This window comes from Macrosteles quadrilineatus, unplaced genomic scaffold, assembly GCF_028750875.1.
Source record: "Macrosteles quadrilineatus isolate MER2022 unplaced genomic scaffold, UCM_ALF_1.0 Scaffold_3__2_contigs__length_128488019, whole genome shotgun sequence".
In the NCBI taxonomy this organism is placed as follows: Eukaryota; Metazoa; Arthropoda; class Insecta; order Hemiptera; family Cicadellidae; genus Macrosteles; species Macrosteles quadrilineatus.
This window is the reverse complement of record NW_026542596.1, coordinates 82,741,837-82,764,506: the sequence shown is the minus strand read 5'-3', so window position 1 is coordinate 82,764,506 and position 22,670 is coordinate 82,741,837. Positions and strand designations below refer to the sequence as shown.

At 36.8% G+C, this 22,670-nt stretch overlaps 1 protein-coding gene across 1 annotated transcript; it reads left to right on the top strand.

Annotated features, from left to right (window-relative positions):
* Positions 1-237: 237 nt before the first annotated feature.
* LOC128990580 (phosphoinositide 3-kinase adapter protein 1-like) lies at positions 238-21,386 on the top strand. Its single transcript, XM_054413018.1, has 16 exons — positions 238-332; positions 3,612-3,744; positions 5,106-5,335; positions 6,014-6,201; positions 7,354-7,498; positions 8,282-8,433; positions 8,943-9,063; positions 9,247-9,437; positions 10,019-10,094; positions 10,839-11,174; positions 13,205-13,354; positions 14,218-14,411; positions 17,793-17,913; positions 18,619-18,726; positions 19,657-19,751; positions 20,331-21,386. The coding sequence occupies exons 1-16, from the start codon at positions 314-316 to the stop codon at positions 21,165-21,167; spliced, it is 3,096 nt and encodes a 1,031-aa protein (XP_054268993.1). The 5' UTR covers positions 238-313; the 3' UTR covers positions 21,168-21,386.
* The last annotated feature ends 1,284 nt before the right edge of the window (positions 21,387-22,670 follow it).

Sequence of the window (22,670 nt, the reverse complement as noted above, 5' to 3'; positions counted from 1 at the left end):
CTGAGAAAAAATACCGACAAACAAAACCTAGACATTGACCGATTCGCTAACGATTGTTAAATATAAACAGCTGATAACGGTCCAGAAGAGAGGTGGGTTCCTAGTAGTGGTTATCAGCTGGGTCGCCGGAACTTCCGGTCTCCCGCCATGACTCCTCCCAGCTGTTGTGGAGCAGGTTAGGTTAGTTGAGTGAGGAGCGCGCTACGGTGTACGGTCTACTCTGAAGTGTTAGTGTTTGTTTACGCTTGTGTTTATTTCCATCGGGATGCATTAACCTCTTCATGTGGTGCCAAGTTTACCCACCTGAGTTGTGATGGAGTGCTTGCATGATGGTAAGGCGTTGAGTTTAGATAGAGCAAGTAGACCTCCCATCATATTGTTGAATTTGAAATTCGTTTATGTGTATTCCAGGTCAGTGTCAGTAACAATTAGATTGTTCATAATTAGATAGTTATTTGACTAAAATAATTTTAAATAAATTAAAGATAAAGAAACACATAAGAATGTAACACCTATTTAAACCTGACGACTACCTTTTGAAGTTGTGCCATCAGCCATAGATAAAATGAGTAGACAATCTATGGTTGTGCTCAGCTTGCCCTAGTATGATGAACCTACAAAAGACCCTCTACCATTCCATGACTGGAATATTGTTATTTCACTTCATTTTTCACTACGTATATTTCAAATTTTTAATATTGTTATTGGTGTATTATATATTATCTATATATTAATACATATATAAATATATTATATATATATCCTGCTGAACAACTCATCATTTATCAGTTTTATTTCTGTATTCTTTTCATATAAAGTTACCTAAAGCTATTGAAGCTCAACAATATTTTTTATCATACATTTTTTATTTACCACTAAAAAACTAGGTATACATATTTCTTTTCAGGTAAAAATTTGTGCTTTATTACAGTACTAAACTAGTGGACTCTATTTGATTCAGGCCTACTTGTGGCTGAAAAATATAAATAACTCTACAACTGACAGATTTCCAGTCTAAACCTAGATTCCCTCATTTTATCAGTCAGGGGTCAGATCCTGGGTGACTGTCTGAAGATAAGTTCTGTTCTCATACTGATTCTTAATTAGGGATTCTATTGCATCTATTGAATAACGTAACTTACATAATTTTAAAGTATATGTGTTAACATAAGTTGGTTAATAAAAACCGACAAACAACGACTAAGTGAAATTCAGTGATACAGGAATGTAAATTGGCCTTATTGTAGTCAATTTTAAAGACACTTACAATGATGGAAGGTTGGTTGAGTCGTGTATAGTTTTGTAAATACATTTTTAATGATCGGAGGTCGGTTAAGTTGTGTGTAGATTATTTTTAAATAAACTTTTAATCATGGTAGTTCGGTTGTGTTGTGTGTAAGTTTTGTAAATAAACTTTTAAATGATGGGAGGTCGTGCGTGATTTTGTAAATACATTGTTAATGATCCGAGGTCAGTTTTGTTAATTTTAATGATAGGAGCTTGGTTGTGTTGGGTAGAGTTTTGTAAATAAACTTTTAATTATGGGAGTTCGATGGTGTTGTGTGTAGTTTTGTAAATAAACTTTTAATGATAGGAGTTTGCGTGTGTTGAGTGTAGTTTTGTAAATAAACTTTTAATGATGGGAGTTCGGTGGTGTTAGGTAGAGTTTTGAAAATAACCTTTTAATGATAGGAGTTCGCTTGTGTTGTGTAGTTTTGTAAATAAACTTTTAATGATAGGAGTTCGCTTGTGTTGAGTGTAGTTTTGTAAATAAACTTTTAATGATGTGAGTTCAGTGGTGTTGGGTAGAGTTTTGAAAATAACCTTTTAATGATGGGAGTTCGCTTGTGTTGTGTGTAGTTTTGTAAATAAACTTTTAATGATAGGAGTTCGCTTGTGTTGAGTGTAGTATTGTAAATAAACTTTTAATGATGGGAGTTCGGTGGTGTTGGGTAGAGCTTTGTAAATAACCTTTTAATTATGGGAGTTCGATGGTGTTGTGTGTAGTTTTGTAAATAAACTTTCAATGATGTGAGGTCGGTGGTGTTGGGTAGAGTTTTGTAAATAACCTTTTAATGATAGAAGTTTGCTTGTGTTGTGTGTAGTTTTGTAAATAAACTTTTAATAATGATGGGAGTTCGGTGGTGTGTTGTGTGTAGTTTTGTAAATAACCTTTTAATGAAAGGAGTTCGCTTGTGTTGAGTGTAGTCTTGTAAATAAACTTTTAATGATCGGAGTTCGGTGGTGTTGTGTTTAGTTTTGTGAATCAAATTTTAATGGTCAGAGGTCTGTTGTATTGTGTGTAGTTTTGTAAATATTTTTTAATGGTGGAAGGTCTTGTGTTGACCGTAGTTTTGTAAATACACTTAGGCCTACTAAACATAGTGATTTTATCCACTTTCGGTTGATGCTATCTAAGAAAAGGTTTAGATAGAGTGAGACCAAAGTTTGATCCTTAGGGGGGTTCGGCTGTGGTTCATCCAATGTGATGTTTATTTGTTTTGTAAAGACTTAGAGTATTAGTGGTATCTTTGTTGTTTGTAATGTCTATGGTATGGTTGTTGTTTTCATTGTCTACGCATACATCATGTTTAAGGAGGCATGGAGGAGGTACATAAATGCTTTTCGGGAAAGCCGTCCAAACCCATGTGATTTATGGTTGTGCCGGAAATTGTACCAGTCCCTTTTGCACCAAAGTCCCTTAATGTCTTGTCAAAAGACTTGCAATGATAGGAGAGTCATTATATTTGTGCTGGTAGGGTTCTGTCAGACAATGTGATGAAATGTCCATCGTAATGTTTGCGGTTCACATTACCTGGCAGGTCTGTGGGCCAAGTTTTACATCACAGCTGTTGTGTGAGTGATAGTTGACATTCTTCCAACTCTCTCCATTCCTTGAACGCTTGTGTCAAACTTACTTGACAATAGAGACACTAAGCATGACACTACAGTCCGTTCACAAAATTTAGGCGGTCTGAGGGAGGAGAGGTACTACTTTTTTGCTTAATCTATGATGCAGCTGATTAATATTTTGGAAAACCTCAGCTGTTGAGCTTTAAAGGTAGGATCAAGCCGGGGGGGGGGGTGTGGGGGGTAGGTTTCTTCTCATAAAACCGCCTACAATGTGTGAAAGGAGTATAGTACTAGGTTGTAAATCACATAAATTATTAGTTGTTCAATTTAATTATGGTGTGTCATTTTTTTTTCATTCCAAAATTGTAGATAAGTAAATAATAGGAACATATTAATATTTAAAATTTATGAATACAGTAGGCATATTTATCTTTTGTTTGTGGAAAATATATTTAACACCCAGTGGTTACTTGAGCCTAAAAAATTTGTTTGATCCTCAAAATAATATTTGAGTACTGAAGTATATCATAAACCACTTAAGAACCGTTAATTTTTTTCTACACAAATTATTTATTGAATACCAACAGCATAAAAAACTATATTAAAATAAAATAGTCTAATTGTAAAATATTGTAATGAACTGTACTTCTTTAAGCTGAACCCAATCGTATTTTAGTAAATCAAATGAAGGAGCTCTGACAATTAATCGCAAAATGTAAAAGATGTTTGTGTCTTCATAACACATTGTGTTGTTGCAGGGTCCAAGGGTGGAGATCTGCTGGACATTGTGATCCTGTCGAGCTCTGCCAGTGAGGCCGCAGGACTCTGGGTCTCCTACCTGTCTACATGCTTCCAACAGGTGGCCAAGGAACGGAACAGGCCTCCATTCAAGTAAGTTTTATGATCAATTTGACAACTCAGTTTTCAGTAATTTAGTTGTCTTACTAGCTGTACCCGCGGAAGCTGACTATTGCCTTTATTGCTAATACAGAATGTTGTGATTATTCAAACCTACAAAACAGTTGGTGAAAGTAAACATCTGCTTTTGAATTATACAGTATATTTATTTGTAAACATTGTAGATCAAAAAGTCTGACATTGGCCCACTTAAAACCCTCTGGGGCAGAGCCCTTTTGATGGATCTGCACCAAACTTTACTCGAACCATCCTTGAAAGATGCTTAATGATGCCTGAAAGTTTCATTACAATCTGTCGAGCGGTTTCAAAGTCCATAATGTATATACATATATATATACACACATACATACATAGTTCCTCTTTTATAGATATAGACATAGATAAAACATACTCCCTTAGTAGATTTCTCATCCTTATGGAACAGCTGAAGACAATTTTATTGTTAGTTCATGTACGGTTTATGTAGAGGTTGTGTTTTGTTTACAATTTGTTTCCCGTTATTACAGCCATTTAAAACCTCGTTTAACCAAATAATACGATCTAATCATAAACAATAACTTGTCTCCTAGTTATATAACCAAACAGTAAAGCACAAATCAAGAAATTAACCCTAAAATAATGGAAACAAAGTTTCATCGACACTAGCGCCTTTGTGTCACGTACATGAACTAGACACGAAAAACGTGCTTCAAAATTTACAATGGGATGAGAAGTCTACTTGTGTTGGTTAGTCTATGATATAGATATACTGAATTAGTCACGCCCATCGATGGAGCAGCCGCGATAAGAGATTGGCAGCATTTTAAATTTTGCATTAATATGTTCTTTCACAAGGGCTTCAAAAGCGTTAGCGGGAAAAATATTAGGCAAAGTAAGGAATGAGTTAATTCAGTACGGTACACAAACAGTGGCGGTTTCAGTTCTAAGACATTGTCAAGGTGGAAGTGGCTACTAGGGGTTGTTCCACAACCCCCCCCCTCCCCCCACGAGAAACAACGGGGTCCAGGGGTCCTCCCCCTCAAAATTTGGTATTCTTAAAGCTGTTCGGTGGTTTTCTAAAGCCATTTTTAACATCTTGAACTGGGTCTAGAAATTTCCGTTATATTTTTAGGACAAAATGTATGTTTCAATACATTTTTTCAGGGTCTAATGGGGTACCCGTATAGACCCCCCCCCCTTGGAACCGCGACTACAGAAATGGTCGGTACTGAGACATTTAAGTGATACCTCTGGGACATGTACCCACATCATTGCTATACCTTCATTTACCAGTTTATCTCGCTACTGACTAAACAACAGAATTTTACTGATCACGATGATTGTTATGATTGCAGAGTACTATGTCTGAGTGTGGAGGATGTACTGACTGGTGTGACGGTGGCATCCCAGCATGACTCGGTGTTCAAGGCTCGTTTACAGCTGGTGATTCTGTGTCCTGTGCTGCTGCAGTGTCTGAGTGCTGCTAAGTCACCGGGACTCCTGGGGACTTTACTGCAGCCAGGGCATGTGCTGGGTATGCTGCTCGGAGTCACTGATGAGTCTATTACTCTGCAGCATAGAGCAGGTAGAAAATTCAAAGATTAATTACTCTCATGTATTACATTTAGCCAAGAATGTAAAGTTTCATCCCTTACACTCATCTTTCTATTCTTAGAAAAATATCCTGAAATTTTTTTCTAATTTCACAGGTACCAAACTCTTTATATTCTCTCTTTTTGTTATGTGTTTCTCTTTATACCTCCCTTCTGAATTTCCAATTACTATATACTTTGCTCACTTGATCTCCATGGGTGCCCCCAAGAAGTTTTTCAAAATAAACCAGTGCCTTGTTTCTCGGGTGGGATGAAAAGGCCTTCCCTGGAAAACCAGTTGCTATCTAGTTAAAAGCCAAAGTAAATTTTCAAAATATTTACAAAATTCTTACTTATTAATCTGTCTAAAACCTTACAGAGCATAGTGAATTTTCAATCCAGTTTTTCTCAAGGGTGACCACGCCCCTCTGCCCATGTTTGTCTCTCCAAAACAAGATAATATTATGTTTATTTGGTATTTTTATGACTCCACTGTTCCACAGAAATGATCTTAGGGACCTTTATACAGCCTGAGAAAACCTCGTTTGATACCAAGTCTCATTGATTGTCAAAAAGTTTTGTTGCTTTATGAATGTTACAATAAATATATTCCAAAGAGCTAATCTATATTAGAACAATAGCAAGTGGTGTACATTTTGTGGTGTATGCAGCCCTGCTGTGTTACGACCAATGGCAGCGGCAGGTAGTCAAGGACCAGGACCCGATGTTTGTCGGAGACTTCCTCGGCACTGCGATGGACATCCTCAGCAGATCCTTCCAGCTTCAGCAAGCTATCAGCCAGATACACAAGGATGAGAACAAGGCTCACTTCTCTGTACTGCCCAAGAAGATCAAAGTGGTCAGTTATTGCTTAGAATAATTATTTGTTATGTTATAGATGGTGTGGAATGATAATAAAGTGTTAAGCTCAATGACATTTGCATTTGTTATATATTTATTTACTAGAGGCTTTTCACCCTGTGAGTGACAAGATCAGTTTTTGTGTGTGTGTAATGCAATATTAATTCACAAGTAATATTTTTTACATATTTCAATGTCTCTTTTTTAAGTTAATTTTTTGTGATGTTAATGTTATTTAAGGGAATATTGCATACATTTTCCGCCATGTTTATATATTTTTACGACATTTTGAGATTTGGAATGTGATCCCGTCCTCAGGTGAGGAAGTACAGTCTAAAACATAACGAGATATGACATAACATTATATAGGTAACATTATAAAACATAACAGCTAGAAAATCACAAAAGAAAAATCACATGGAGAACCATGTATAGTTCGGCCGCTTAGAAAGCGACCTCCTCCAGCATTGGTTTAGCATTAGCGCGCAGGTCGTTTTCTAAGCGGCCAAACTATAGTATTTATTTATTCTAAACCAGGAAACAGTGTCAATGAATTGTATGTTTGTTGATAAATAGTAGTTTATGCAACGATTGCATAAATCTAGTGTTAAAGGCTTGTACCTTAAAAACTTCTACGAGTGTCGTTAACTGTATTTACACTACTTTACCTACGACAGTGTTTAATTACTAAAAATCAGTAAGAGATGTTATGTTTTCGTATTTATAACCTCTCATTGCCACTGACAGTGATGCAACAACAAAACATTGTACCAAACACTAATTGCACCACTCAAATATTAAATTGTCCTGAACAGCTGATTAGTTGAAATTTGAATCATTACAATTTTACTTCTTCTCTATCCTTGAACTTCATTGGTCTGTTACTGGTGTTGTTAAGAATAAACTATGCTGTTATGAAAGTAAACAATGCTGTGTTATGAGAAACTTTTCAATTCTAAGAACTGAACTGAAACGGCTACTTAAAAAAACGTTCATAGGTAATTTGTTTACATGAATTTAATCAAGAAGTTAGACCTTTTCATTTATTTTTATGTTTATAGTGCATATTTTTATAATAGTGTTACTAAGCATGTTTTTAAAGTTATTATTTTATAAATAATTGTACTCTTATGTACTTTTATCTATACAGGGCCAAAATAAACTTCTCGTCCTATTGGTGGATCCTTTGGAGCCAAATGATAATGTGCAGATAACCATAGATAAGAATGGACAGAAAATAGAAATTACATCTTTTAAGAAGCGGAACCCTTATACACTTCAGTTTGCAGTACCAGGTAAATATTGTATTTAAAGTAGCCTATGTAAAAATTACATTGAAATGTTAATTATTTTAAACATTTAATGTTTTTTTCGACCATGCAAAAGAATCATATCGTAGGGGACATTTCTATTTCTCAAATATTTTTTGTTCGCTTTAGTGTTTTACTATGACATTAAAATGTTTATGCCTGTGAGCAAAACAGTTTACATGCAACTCCTGTTCTTGTTCAAAAATAAGAAGGACCCTAAAATGATAATCTGTTGATAGAAAGTACTAAATAGCCATAATAGTAAGTACTAGTCTATAGTATTTTTTATTGTCACTTAGCTTGGAAATGTAATTCTCATTTTATTACATCCTACATTCCTACATAGTCATCCTAGCAAATGTTATTGTATCCAAAAGCAGTTCTCCTTTTTATCTGTGTGTACCTAAGACAGAGGATATTCAATACAGATTTGTCATTGACTGATGGACCAATTTTAAATGTCAACCAGTTCTGATCCTTTTCAGGATGAAAATAACCATGTATAGGTCAGATCAGGCGAGGATGGTATGTGTGTTGCTAGTGTAGTGGTAAGTGTTTCAGACTTTGGTGATTAAAAGACATGCTAAATTTTCAGCATTTCAATAAATAAATAATAGGAGGAGTTTGAACCACTTCCCTTTAAAAGTGTTTGTAATACCTTCTTTTAAAATTCCACTGGTGTAGACATTTACAGGAAATAACTTGGGTATCTTTGTACTTGAAGACAAGCACTACTGCTACCCAATGTGACGCATGTTTCCGTTGCAGCCACATGTCTACAAGTATCCATGCTGGTGACAGTCGCTGTAGAGAAGAACGGCAAGTCCATTGGTCACAGGCTGGTCAAGTGCGAGAGCCGCATGAGAGAGCTGGACCAACTACTGCGCTCTTCTGACAACCCCCTTCAGTTCATATGTCAGGTGAGACACACATACAGGAGTTCATACAGATATGTCCAATGAGAGTGGCTGGATGTGTTGCAACAGTTATCAAGATTTACAAAAGGTTAACTTAATTTTATGTTAATGGCCGAGTGGTGATGTTAGGTTTTGTAACTAAATGAAGCGATTTTAGCATAAGAATTTTTTGTTTTTGAAAGCACAAAAAATGGAGAATTAGGAGAGACCACCACATGTATCATCCAACAGAATCTAATTAACAACTGCGCACTTCCCTATTGCCAGTCGCCACTCCACAGAGAGTGCTTACGCAGCGTCATTTTTGAATTTACAAGGATGTTTTAGAAATAGGTAGGCCCTACTTTTATTTGTGTAAGCATAGGTTTGTTGTTTAGGTAGAACAGGACAAATTTTAGATTTTCCACAATTCAAATTATTTCACCAGCACTATTTACTCAAATACATACTGTATTACTGTATATCTGAATTCACATGTGTTTTAATTTATTTACGAACTCGTATAATTTCAGACTCTAGGTCTGAGTCCAGGAGATAGAGAGCAGTTAGATGTTTTCCTAGCCGCTGCGTTTCAACAGAACTTGCCTCCTCACTTCAATCTCCTGCGATCTGCAGGATTGAGATATCATTCAAGTAAGTGGAAATGTATCTCTGTTTTTAAGATTTATGATTTCATTCACACTGTTTTGTCGTTACTCTATCTGAATTAAAAGTAATATTTTAAGTCCTAAGCCAATTTTTTATTTCCCAGTTAGTTATTTTTATGTTTTTCATAAACAAGCCAGAGGTGTAGATAAATTTGCATCATGTACACAGGTTGTGAGGAGTTTCCCACTCTGCTCCACTTTGCCGCCAAGTTCGGACTGGAGAAGTTGACATGGCAGTTGCTGGAGTGTCCGGGGGGTGAGCAGGCCAGTCAGATCCGCAACTCCTGTCAGCTGACTGCGGCGGACCTGGCGGAGAGAGCGGGGCACGCTCGGCTGGCAAACACTCTCAAGGGTTTCCTGGTAAATTATTTTGAAGTAAAGTCTGGTTTATTTGAGATTTGGTAACTTTTCTTGCTCTATATAACATTCCACTTAAACAGGATTTTTCCAACCTCCGGTCCAAGATCCACTGGTATGCAGAGGTCGAGTGGTATATGGTGAAGATCTAAGTATGATCATCATATATCAGGATTGTTTGGGCTGGGGGGTCAACATTAGTTCGTGACCTATGGGCACTAGTGTGTTTTCAATACGTTAGAACAAGGATGAGATTATTTTCGTAGTTTAACGTTGAAAAGTATGTCACCAACTTGAAATATTAGCACTCAAGTAAAATAAGTGAATTTAACTTTTACCCAGTGCTTAGTACATTACTAGGTATTGAAAATTTGCAAAAATCACTTCACGAAAAGTAATAATTGGAAAAGGGATTAGTTATTGGTTAGCAAAATAATAAATAATTAGAAGATAGGCTATATTATGATTGCCCAAAGAAAGTGCATCTTGTTATCATCATTTAAGTTTAAACTATTTTACCAGAAAGATTTGCTCTAATGTAATTTTTTCCTTTTCTTTCCGTTTTGTGCTGTTGGTGTGGCCAGCAAATGACAGAACTATCCAACATGTACAGCTACCTCAAAGGCGTTTCAGAGAAGCAAGCAAACGACTTGGTCATGAGTAAGTATTTACCAATCTTTCACTTTTAGATCCGGTAGTTAAGTCCAAGATAATACACAACAGAAGTATCTAGAACAATTATTTTTATGAGTATATCAAGGAAGAAGGAAAAGATGCATATTCCCTTAAGGAAAAGATTTCCAGATACTGTAGTCTGATAGTGTGCATGAAATTTTCAAAAAATATCAAACATGTAGATACTATATTTTAACCCTACGAGAAGGCTTCTTTGGAACAAAGTAGAATACTTCTACACTACTCATTTCTGAAGAACCCTCTTACTGCTTTGAAATGTTAAAAATATAAAGCTTAATGTGTTGTGAACTTCTGTGCGTCTCAAACTTCTTCACATCTGTTCCTTCTTCTTTACTATAAACAATATTTATTTTGTACACTTTATTCTGAAAATTAGCTAAAAGGAAACATAACAACTCAAACATTGCTCTAAGAAGAGAAACACAAAGTAAGATTACAGTGTTTGATTTAAAAGTACCCCCTCAATAACATTAATCCAACCATGATCATTATAATTCAAACATTATTTGGTAAAATATTACATGGACTAGTTGTCATATAAGAAGTTGTTAAAGACTATGGGTTATCTCTTATTAATGTATATATCTCCTCAATTGAAGTTTGTTTTATTTGTGTATAATTGTGTTTGTTCAAGTGTTTGAATCCAAATTGGAAAGTATTAGCTACTCCTGTTACTATTTTGGCTAAACTATTTTGTTTTGTTTCCAGATTTCAACTGTACTAACTACCTTCTCCCTCGACCACTAAACAACACGTACTCCGTCCCACCTGCGGCACGCCCTGTCCTACACTCCCCTCCCCCCTCCACCCACCCCATGCAACATCAGTACACCAACGTAGATTCCTATCAGATTCCTCCGTCTCCTGTGTCGGTAGACAATTTTGACTACAACGTACCGTCGTTCCCTATCCCGGTACACTCTCCCATGGACAACTACCAGGTGCCAGGTCATGCCATCCCCTACAATCCCCCCACCCCTCCTACACCGTCTTCACCTCTCGATGTTCTTCCTCCTGGGGGATACATGGATATGCAGTCCCCAAGTAAGTATCTGATTTGAGTGTAGCTAAACTGCTTCGAAGAAGATATTTAATTGTTACATTTGAAGTCAGTCTTAGAATCAAACTAAAAGATAACCTCAATGGACAAAAAAGTATAGTCGAACCTCTATAAGACGAATTTCAAGGGATAGGGGAAGAATTTGTATTAGCAAGGTATTCTTAATAAAGAGGTTTGTTTTATTGAGGTTCAATACTGACGTTATCCGTCTTATAGAGGTTTCTCCTCGCTGTGCCAACATTCCAAACAATGACTGAGGAAGGAAGAGGGATGGGTATGGGTTTAATGTTGAGACAAGATTCTGTTTATTTTGAAAACTACATACTATGGAGGTTAAGATCATGACATATTCGTCTTATACAGGTTGCATTCGTCTTTTAGGGGTTTTGTGCTAAGACTATTCGTTGTGAGGTTAATCAGTCCTAGCACATGCCACAAACAAATTCGTCTTATGGAGGTTTTTCACCTAATTACGGTACTCCGTTGAGTAGAGGTGTTTTTAACATTGACCTTAATGAAAGTTTTAACTGGATTTAAAAAAAATTTCTTATTGAGGAATTCGTTTTACCGAGGTTCGTACTAACGAGGTTTGACTGTATAAGGTAAATAGCTGGTATTTTTTGTATTGACCAGGTCTGTCTTTTCTACTACAGTCCAACCTCAGCATAACGAATCTGAAGGGACCGAACTGAATAGGTATTCGTTATATCAAGGATTTCGTTAAAACAAGGTTCGTTATATAGAGGTTATGTTTGCAGGAATTTCGCTAAGTCGAGGTTCAGAACCAGCGTCGGTCAAGGTCGGGATTAGACATCATTAAAACACAATTAAAGTAGCATAGGCTACAATACTTTACAGTACAGTGTTTACATTGTACAGTAGAATCTAAATTATCTGGCATAATAAAGGGGAGGGATCTTGAATATTGCGCAATCATGAAAATGGCATTGACCTTGGTACAGGTTAAAAAACTGTAAGTTTAAAATCACAGCTTGTTCTAACCCTCCTAAAACCTTGCCAAACACTGTATTGCGTAGTCATAAACCATGTAAAGAACAAAACAAAACAGTAGTAGAAAGTTTTCTAAGCTACTGCTCGTGATAGGCCGGTAGGCTACTTACAGTACAGTAGGCCTACTGATTTATCACAACAGAGGAATGTCAATAATAATCATTAACTATAGCATTGGTGTTGATAGTTGAAACAAATCGTATCGAAAACAATACAGTAAATTATTAGGTAAGTCATTATAAAAATGTATAATCATAGCCAACTTAAAGATAATAAAAACACTCGAAAAATGAATGTAAAAATAACGATGTTGCTATTCTTTCTCTTTGGTTTTGTTTTTATATTCTTTCTTGGGTTTCTCTTTATCCAAAAATTGTACAATTCACCATAGTTACTTATCGCCCAATCACAGCTTACTAAACATTACGTCGTCATCAGTCCTCAGTGAATGAAATCAGTTATCAGTTGCAACTTAGCGCGCGCAGCGACAGCAGACAGAGATGTGTAAAACGGAGCAGACGAATGTTAGCGCAAGCGATGACGTCACCTTTCCATTTCATTTGATATAGAAACAGATTTTTCAAAAACAATAATGGGGTGGGGGATTTGTTATATCGAGGGAAAGACGTAGACAATTCGTTATGCAGAGGTTAAATTCGCAATGTAGAGGTTCTGACAATGATAAATTCGCTATATTGAGGTGTCTTATTTTAGCTAAAATCACGAAAAATTCGTTAAATATCAAGGTCGTTGTTATGGTTTGTTCGTTAAGTAGAGGTAAAATATACATTGTGTCTTATGGAGAGTTCTAGGGGATTTACAAAAATTCGTTATATCAAGGAATTCGTTGTATCGAGGTTCGTTATATCAAGGTTAGACTGTATTAGTATTTTTGCTAATATTAGTTCTGTTATTTCTACTACACCCCTGCCTGTAAGGATTTTTGAGTAGAATTGTATACCAAAACTTTGGTATAATAATCACATGATATCTCTTTGTATAGACAACAGTACCGTTGGTTCGGCCAACCAGCTTAGGCGGAAGATGACCCTCAACCTGCCTCACCATGAGTATTACAATTGCTCTGGGACCCACGAGACTCCTTCAACTGCTGCCTACTTCCACAGTCCTGATGACACCATCTCCTGTGAAAGTACGTTACTAATCAATCTTTTACATACACTACAACCTTGTTAAAGGCGAATCAGTGGGGAATGCAACTGATCCAGCAAAATTAGTCGGAGAGGGAGAAAGAGGGTAATAAACAAAAATAAAAATAAATATACGAGGTAGTAATTTACTTGTATATACCTACTTATAATGATTTAACTTACTATGGAGAAAACACTTTTTTTAATTTTTTCAAGCATAAACAGTAACAGTTAATCACCTCACAGGCACATTTATGCTATAGCCAGGCATCAGATGTAAAGTCACAGAAAACAAACTCAGTTGCGCAAAAATAACTGAAACACAACCATTGCTCAATTATGTGTTCATATAGGCTAAAAGCAATAGTACAGTAGTACTAAAAATGCATATTTTAAAATATATATTTTTATTTATTGCAAATCGGTCTAAATGTGTATCGAGATTAGACTTAAAAATTTTTGGTCAACATCAAGGTCACTGTTAGCAGAACTTTTCTTTCTTTTAGTAAACGAAAGTTCTAAACCCTACTCTTGTTACTAATGTCGACCTGTTGTTAGAAAGCATTATATAACACAATAAAAAAAATTGCAACTTGGTCCAGAATAAATCCCGCAGGTTCAATCTGGCTATTTTCATATTTGTAGGCAAGCACTACTACTTTATAACCACTCTTCTACCAAGACCTAGGTAATATTGTAAGTTAAATTAATCAAAACCAAGATCTCACGTAAAAGTAATTGCAAGGGTTCAAATTCTAACCACAGAATTGTAAGTTCAAGGAATTGTTATGTTTTAAAAGATTGAATCGGACTTTTTATTAACGTTAGCTCTTGTTACTAAATTACATTCATATGTTTTCTGCAGGTAATGCAAACCGACACAGAAACAGCAGCCACAGCAGTAACAGTGGAAAGTCGTCAAGTACCAGTGCACAGGACGAGCTTGCGGAGATCATCAACGACTTTAAGAACAATGTGTTCACCATCGCTGAGGTTGAAAAACTTGTAGAAAACTGGCAGAACAGGCATGATGTACAACAGTCCTTTAAGGAAAAGCAGGTATGGTCTAGAGTCAAGTTTTCATGGAGTAGGTCTAGATATTTGTTGCTATTAGGTCTTCCTAGCACAATTACTAGACGTAATTTATAAAGTGACAGTTGTAAAGTGAATATGCGTTAAACTGTCATCTAGCAGTAGAAGATGTGGAAACGTGATGGATTTTGAGACAATCTGAAGCTACCTAGCAAAGAAGCAGTTTTTTTTCTCATGGGGCTGGGGTATCATTACCCCTTGCTACCTCGACCTACAATATCTTTTGTAGCACCCTTTTTGCTTAGTCACCCAACCGAAGTCTTCTTGTGAAGCCAATCAGTTGGTGCACACCTATTTCTCGTATTTCAGTAGGCATCAGGAATGCCTTTCCTAGGTGTTTCAACCTCTTCTGCCGGACATTCCAGCCATATGTGCTCAGCGGATTCCGTGTCTTAGAGGCAGAATCTGCACTGGTCTGTCTGTCTAAGCCCTATTGTCTTGAGGTACTTCCTTACATAGCCATGCCCTTTAAGTAGACCTATCAATAGGCTTATTTCCCCTTTTTGGAGGTCGAAGATGTTTCTCCATTCCTTACTAAGAGGATTGATGAGCATCTTTGATTGTCTTAGGCCTGGGGTATTTTCCCAAACCTTTTCTTGTTGTCTCTTTGCCCAAGCTAGGATTTTTGATTGGCCTTTGCTCACTGGGATTCCACAGCATGGTTCAGGCCCGACGAATTTGGATTTTGCCCCCTCACCCGCCAAGACGTCAGCCCTTCCGTTGCCTTCGTGCCCAGCGTGACCTGGGATCCATGCAAGTTGGACTCTGTTGTGTTCGCTCAGGGCCTTAAGGGTGTTCCTGCAGCTCTGCACAACTTTAGATTCCACCACACATTGGGTCGATTGCTTTGAGAGCAGCGTGGCTGTCTGATAAGATAAGCACCACTCTCCTCTTCAGACCTTTATCCAGCTGCAGTCTCGCACAATGCTCTATTGCCATGTTTTCCGCCTGGAAAACAGTCGGCGTTTTGCCGAAGGCCTTTGAGAGGTGGGTTCCAATCCCATACACTCCAAGTCCCGACCTGCCATCCCTCAGCGATCCGTCTGTGTAAAACACCATCGCCGACTTTCCTGTTTTATCCCTCACCTTCTGCCATTCTCCTCTGTCTCCTATGGCCACTTGGTAGGGTTTATCAAAGTCGTACTTCCTAATCATAAGATCTGAGACCGTCATCTCCATGTCTAAACTTGGGAGTTCCCTTAGAATTGACATGTGACCCGTCCTTCTCGAAGGAGATATTTCTCCTTTACTGCAAGTCTTCAGGGCTCTAATTGGTGCCCTTTTCTTTATATCCAGCCCGAGTGGGAGAGTGCCTAAAATTGACTCCATCACCACTGTCGGACATGATCTTGTTGTGTGACACACCCCTGTGCAGGCAAGTCTTTGCAGTTGTTGCAGCTTTGCAGCTGCCCCAGTTTGCTCTGCCTCGCAAAGAAGCAGTATTAAGATCTGATTAACTTATCGAAAGACAGTGGCAAACCGTCCAAGTTTCGGTGAGGCCTCTTGATGGCATTCTAAAGTTCTATCGCTACTTCTAAATTGTTTATAAAATCAGTACAAAATGGTTGCTGTCCCAAAAAATGATAACTGTCGAACTGGGGCTGGGCTGATGACTCACCCAGCCAGGTAAAAACTGGTGGCGATTGTTGCAAATCCTAGAGTGGTGGTGATTGTCAGTGGTGCGATTGTTACATATTCATAGTAAACATGCTAATGTAATGTTTGGGTTTGAAGTCTAAATGACCACCTCTCTGCTAAATGCCAAAGAAACTTTATATAAGCTCTTATTCTCTAAACAATTTGTTTAACCTGTTTAGTAGGATTATTAATTTCTGCTACAGTGATTTATCAAGCAAAGTATACACCTGTTCACACCGGCGTCACCATCATCTTTGGTGTATTAATACATCGCACGCATACTGTTCACACCGCTTGCTACGTCTGGCTACGTAGCCAGCTACCACCACTACCAGCACCACACTTGAACTGCTCAAAAATAAAGATCCTTCCTCATGCCCATTGTAGATCCTGGAATGTTGTCCAATTAAATACCTTGATGCGACCCTGCATTCACCCTGCCATGGACTATTATCATTATCCCCTCCTAAACTGTACGCAGTGATAGTGACGAAAATCTGATGATGTTATATTCAGCATCCCAAAGATCCTGGGTGTCCACATTCTGGAAAGTCAGGGATAGTCATGGAAAGTCATGGAAAAAAATTCTGGTCATTGAAAGTCATGGAAATAGGCAAAAAGTCATGGAAAGTCATGGAAATCCCCAATGATGGATGGATTACAGGGGCCATTTCAATGCTCTAGTCGGTCGTAACCCCAACTATTGTAGCATTTTCTGAATTTTTCACAAATGTACGACAATTTCAATTTATACAGTTGTCTTAGTTTATGGGTTTTGAGTTTGTATTCGTTCATTGTTGTACCTATTGTTCCATTGTTATCTGTTATTACATATTTCAATATTTTCTGTGAAATAACTTGTCTAGGCAGTATTATTCGTGTGTATATGGTATATTATAATTTTTGAGTTAAGTTTGTGAGTCATGGAAATTAATGGTTAATGGTCATGGATAGTCATGGAAAGTCAGGGAAATTAATGACAACATTTCTGTGGACACCCTGAAAATGGACCCATCCACAGAGAAGTAAGGAACAGGAATACACTCCATGGTACACTTAAGTGGCGTCTAGCACTAGTGCTGATGTCTAGAGAAAGTCCCTGCACCGCTACCCCTTGTCCTCATGTACTCCGCTCAGGGTGGAGAAAGACCCTGTGCCCTGCAATAGGAATTCCCGCACAGGGCTTGCCATTCGGGCTCTTCCTTGCTCATCACAAGTATATTTCCACCCCCAACATACCAGAGCTGAAAGCACACAGTTGTCCTATAAGTGTGTTTCCTTTGTACCTTACTTCCCTGTGATCCATCCAATGATCAAAGATGAAACCTTACCAATTTGGCGGATTTCACCATCTCGTGAATTATCTAATGAATGATGTTGAAAATCTTTGATCATATCACAGCCTGGAGGGTGACTGTGACGGTGACAGCCCAGTTTGATAGTATTAATACGACAATGTGAACATGCTCATTAAAATAACATCAAGAGCTACGTCAGCGACGTCTTATGAAGATGTTAATAAGACGTTTGTCGACGCCAGTGTGAATAAAAAGATGATTATGATATATGATAAAATTTACAAATGGAAAGTTGGTTTTAAGTAGACCCTTTATAAGGACAATAATTAATTGTCGATTATCATCGGTAACTTTATTACAGTCAATCTGTGCAAGTGTCCCAATGAGTTAAATATTTTTTTAAATTTTACAGAAACAGCTGAATGAAATGAGAGAAGAGTATGAAAGGATTCAGCAACAAATGAAGGACAACATGAAGAGAGCCACTCCTTTTGAGAGGATCAGGAAATTTTTCACCAGGGGGAAAAACAAAAGTGAGTATAGAGACATTAAAATGTTATCACTCAAAATCATATTTCTTGCCAATTATAACAGTACAAAATATCTGTTCTTTTGTTAGACTGAGATTTATATTTTTCAGCAAGAATTATACAACCTGTTAACACAGCAGAGGAACCATAAAAGGAGGTTGTCTGTTCCTGATATATTTCTGAGTAGTCAAGTTGAACGTTTCTTTATATTGAGATTACTACCACTAACTTTTTACTTTTATACTTATTTAACATCTTTTAATAATAGGAGGTAACTAACATTGATAATCCCTAAAACACACAGAGATTAACAAAAATAGACAGACAGAACAGTATAGTGCAATAGTAGAATTTTGGTCTTGTGGTCTAAGATTCACATAACAAGTAGTTATTTAACTACGGTGAAAACCTCAATCAGACCTGTCAAAAAGTTTTAAGTTTGTTGTTGCAAATATTTAGCAATTGTCCTGTTTTAGTCAATGGGTTTACCCTGCTCTTGATGGTACAGTAATCTAATAAAATTTTGTTTCTAGTTTTTTCTAAATTAAGCCCATTCAGTTGACTACTTCCTACTTATCATCAAGTACTTGAGAGTAATCATTTCGTAGTCACCTGTTTTATCAAATAGCCCGTGTTGTTTATAAGTTCCCAGATTTGTGTTATAATCCTATGTCTTTGGTGTAAATTGACTAACTCTATGTTTATCAGATTGTACAGGAGAGTGCAAGACCAAGTCACAGTCTGCTAGCAGTTGTAGCAGCTCAGCAGCTGTTTCTCACCGCCCTGCTAGCAGCCTTAGCCTTCAATCCTCCTGCAGTATGTATCACATTACATGTTAAATATGTACATCAAATCTTAGATGATTTTATTTATCAAAAAGCTCTGGTATACCACAGTCTGACAAAAACACATATGAGCCGGTGAAACACACCAAAGGCGATAGGCTGAAGTGCCCCTTCTAAGAGTTAGTAAACTCACTCTTCACACACCTTAAAGCGGGTCGCCTCGGATATTCTGAGGCTGGATATGCGAAGAATTGGACAATCAGTAGTACTGATTACCGAACACAGTCAGTTTAGAAAACATCTGCAACGTATAGGTTTGTATGATGCCACTCTAGGGAATGTGATATAGCAGAGGAAACAGCTGATCACCTGTTCTTTGACTATGAGGAGCTCTCCGAGGTAAGAAAGACAACTCTTGGTAATCTGGTAAGAGAGTCAAGTTTCCGAGAACTGATTGGCCCTTGGTAGACTACAGGAATTTCTCAGATGCTTGGATATTTAATGTCTTTTAATCAAACAACTCATTGGGGTTTGCAATAATTCAACAAATTTCTGATGAAGTGCATTGTGGCTTCAGCTAGCTGTACCTGCAACTTGCAAGATAAAATAACTACAGTTTGTGTGATGGAGTTAATTCTCACAATATAAAGTGTACATAAGATTTTCATTTTTCAAAACAGTTGTTAATTTGTATGTATACTTTATAAATGAAAAATATACATTGCATTGTAACATCTGAAACAGATATACATGTTAAGGTTCGTTAAATCTATAGTGTTTTCCTGATGGATATTCTTGGCTTTCTCATTTAGGATGGTAATTTTACCGTTTTACCAAAGTTTGTTTGAACAAATTTCTATTTAATCACCAGTTAAACTAAAAATTTTAAATATTTAATTATCTTATTACTAAATATTGTCTCACTGTGACACGACTAACTTGATGTTTTGTTTCATGTAAGGTTCCACATCTTCTGGCCGCATGAGTACAGGAAGTGGCTCCAGTCTAGGAGACTCTGGGACTCATTCCGACTCTGACGACAGGAAGACCTCTGAGGTAAAGTAGATCAGATTTGTTACAGGACACATGTTACATTAGTTCAAACTTAGAAGGATTGTTGTAGCGTGCATGACACTCAATACCTCTCTAAGTGTACGTTTGATATTCTTTTCATCAAATTGAACCCAGTACAAAAATTTAAGCATAGCAAAAGTTCCTCTTGGTTTGAAAGTGAGGGCCTCATCTCTAGTTGTCGGCAAGCAAAGTCATTTGACCTTTTCCACTAAAATTGAAGACCATTGTTGCTCAGAATATTCTTCTAACATCTCTTATACATTACAAAAATGATCAGTGCTCAAATGAGGTGCCAGAACTGTAACCTGTTTAATGTGAACCTATTTTATTCATGCCAATCTTTTATTATTCCAAAAGAGAGCTCCGCAAATCGAGCTCTGCCCTTGATAACTTATCCTTTTCTTCAGTTATGTTTATTTTTGTTCAACAACATTTTTAAGCTGCTGAGAAAGTTACTGAAATACTAAAATTAAATTCAATAATCTATTATTAATAGTCAACGAATTAACTAGTACCGTTATACTATAAATTATAATAATTATAGTTATTTCCTTGTTTAAGGGCTCAAAGAACGATTTGAGATCAAAAATGTTGGCTGGGAGACTCTACATGGAGATTCCACAAAGAGACTTCACCAAGGAGCATGAAGTAGATGAGAAACACAAGCTTCTAGAATCTTCAGGTTCAGGACCCAAACCTTGCTTTTTGCACAGAAGTAACTCTTTGATCCAAGAAACAACAATAGTAGAAGAAGTGGATGAAAATCCAAAATCTCTTGAAGAAACACTGTCAACATCTTTAGTTGATAAAGAAATAACAATGGTTGATGTCCACAGCATACCTTGCGATACCTGCGGGAATCAGACAGAGCCAATGTACGCTCAAGTGAAGAAGCTTCCCTTACCTCCTGGATCTGTGAAGAAAGAAGAAACTGCTGAAGTTGCCACTAGTAATGACGAAGTGAGAAATGAAGACAAACTTCCCGAAAGATTGATCATCATTGAGAGCGATGAATATGCCAAAAAAGCAACGGAAAGCTTTGAACAAAGTCAAGATAGTCTTTGTAACTCTAGTCAAACTCAACTGTTGGACCCAAACTCTGTTGATTCACCTGATTCATTGGAAAATAACCACTTAAACGGATCAGAAATAAAAGAAGACTCCCTTGATGATAAATTGACTTTTGACGAAGAGAATGAAAATGGCTTTGTGAAAAATATGGTGAACTTTATAGAGAATGAGCACAATTTCAATGTGTTAGATGATGAGATTGACGATACTTGTGAACATTTATTGGACGAAGCTGACACTGAGGTTGTGTTTGAACTGCCCGACTACGTGAATGTCACTTCTCCACCAATCCCTCCACGACCTGCATGCGGAAATGTATCTACCTAAGTATTTGTATTTGTCAATGTAAATATTTTGTACAGTATTCCAGCACATTGCACCACTTTTGTTTCCTAAGTACAATTGTATATAGGCTAGTCGTCGAGTTTTATTTTTATACAAAGTTTATTAGTATTCACAATGTATTTATGTTCCTTGTAATATAGCTAATGTATGTTTAAAAAATTCTTTATATGAAAATGATTAAATGTACTTTTCCACCTTTTACATGTTACTTTTATATTTTTGCTGTCTTAATACCAATATGACAAATTATAGTATTTCAAATAAGAAATAGTGTTGGTCATGGTCATACAGAATTAAAAATTGGATCACGACAATTTTACCTCTTGGGTTCAAAAGGGTCATGCTCTTAACATTATAAAGTTGCCTACAGTAAAAAACATAGTATAACATAATATGAACTTAACATCTCCAAAATGATCTTAAAACAAAGGAAGGTTTTAACACAGTTATGTAACTAGTACAAGTATAAATACAGTCGACCTCTATAAGATGAATTACAAAAGGGGTAGGGAAGCTAGTTCTTAATAAAGAGGTTTGTTTTATTAAGGTTAAATACTGCCCTTATTTGTCTTATAGAGGAGGAGATAACCTCTATAAAGGACTGAGGAAGGAAGAGATATGGGTGGGGGTTTCATGTTGTGAAAAGTTGCTGTTTGTTTTGAAAACTACATACTATAGAGGTTAAGATCATGAGAATTTCGTCTTATAGAGGTAAGATGAAAAATCTTCTTATCGAGGAATTCGTTCCACTGAGGTTCGTACTAACTAGGTTCGACTGTAATTGAAAACCTATTTTTTACATTATTCTTATACGTTTACCTATAAATTTGTGTAGAATGTAGAATTACACTAAATGATATTCAAAATATAAAAGAACCATTTTATTGAATTCATGCGAACGAGCTCACGTATGAAGTTAAACGGGGCAAAGCCCGCGGGTACAGCTAGTTACTTATACATTTAACTATCCAACACTTTTCCCCTCTTTCTTTTTACACGGATTCAACAGCTCCCATTCTTTGTCTCATCTGGTCCGCATGTTTCCTTTTTATAACACCTCCACAAAGTACATCATATGAGTACAGTCCATTTTTATTTTTCACCATTCCAGCTGACCAACCATTCATTCCAACCATGTTCATTCTTAATCCACACATCTTCTCCTTCTTCAAAAGTTCGAACTTTTTTGTTGTCCCTCCCTTGTTCTTTCCAAAGCTTCATCTCCATCTTTTTCCTAAGATTAGGTTTCATATTGTCACAAATTGTTGGTAGTCTACGATATTATATGTCTCATGGTATTTTTAATATATCAGTGGTCAGGAGATCAAAGCCAGAACATTTTCTTAAAATGATTTAACCCTCATATTCAACATAACTCCATTTGTTAGCATTCCCAATTGAGATGGGGACGCCACATCGGTGTGTATTTTAACTCAAATATGAGTGAAGGATTAGTGTAAAATGGCGTGGGATGATCTGTATATC

Excerpts from the sequence above, each read along its gene's own strand:
- LOC128990580 (XM_054413018.1), top strand. Across the intron at positions 7,499-8,281 it reads ACTTCAGTTTGCAGTACCAG|CCACATGTCTACAAGTATCC; the intron begins GTAAATATTGTA and ends TTTCCGTTGCAG. Across the intron at positions 9,064-9,246 it reads AGGATTGAGATATCATTCAA|GTTGTGAGGAGTTTCCCACT; the intron begins GTAAGTGGAAAT and ends TCATGTACACAG.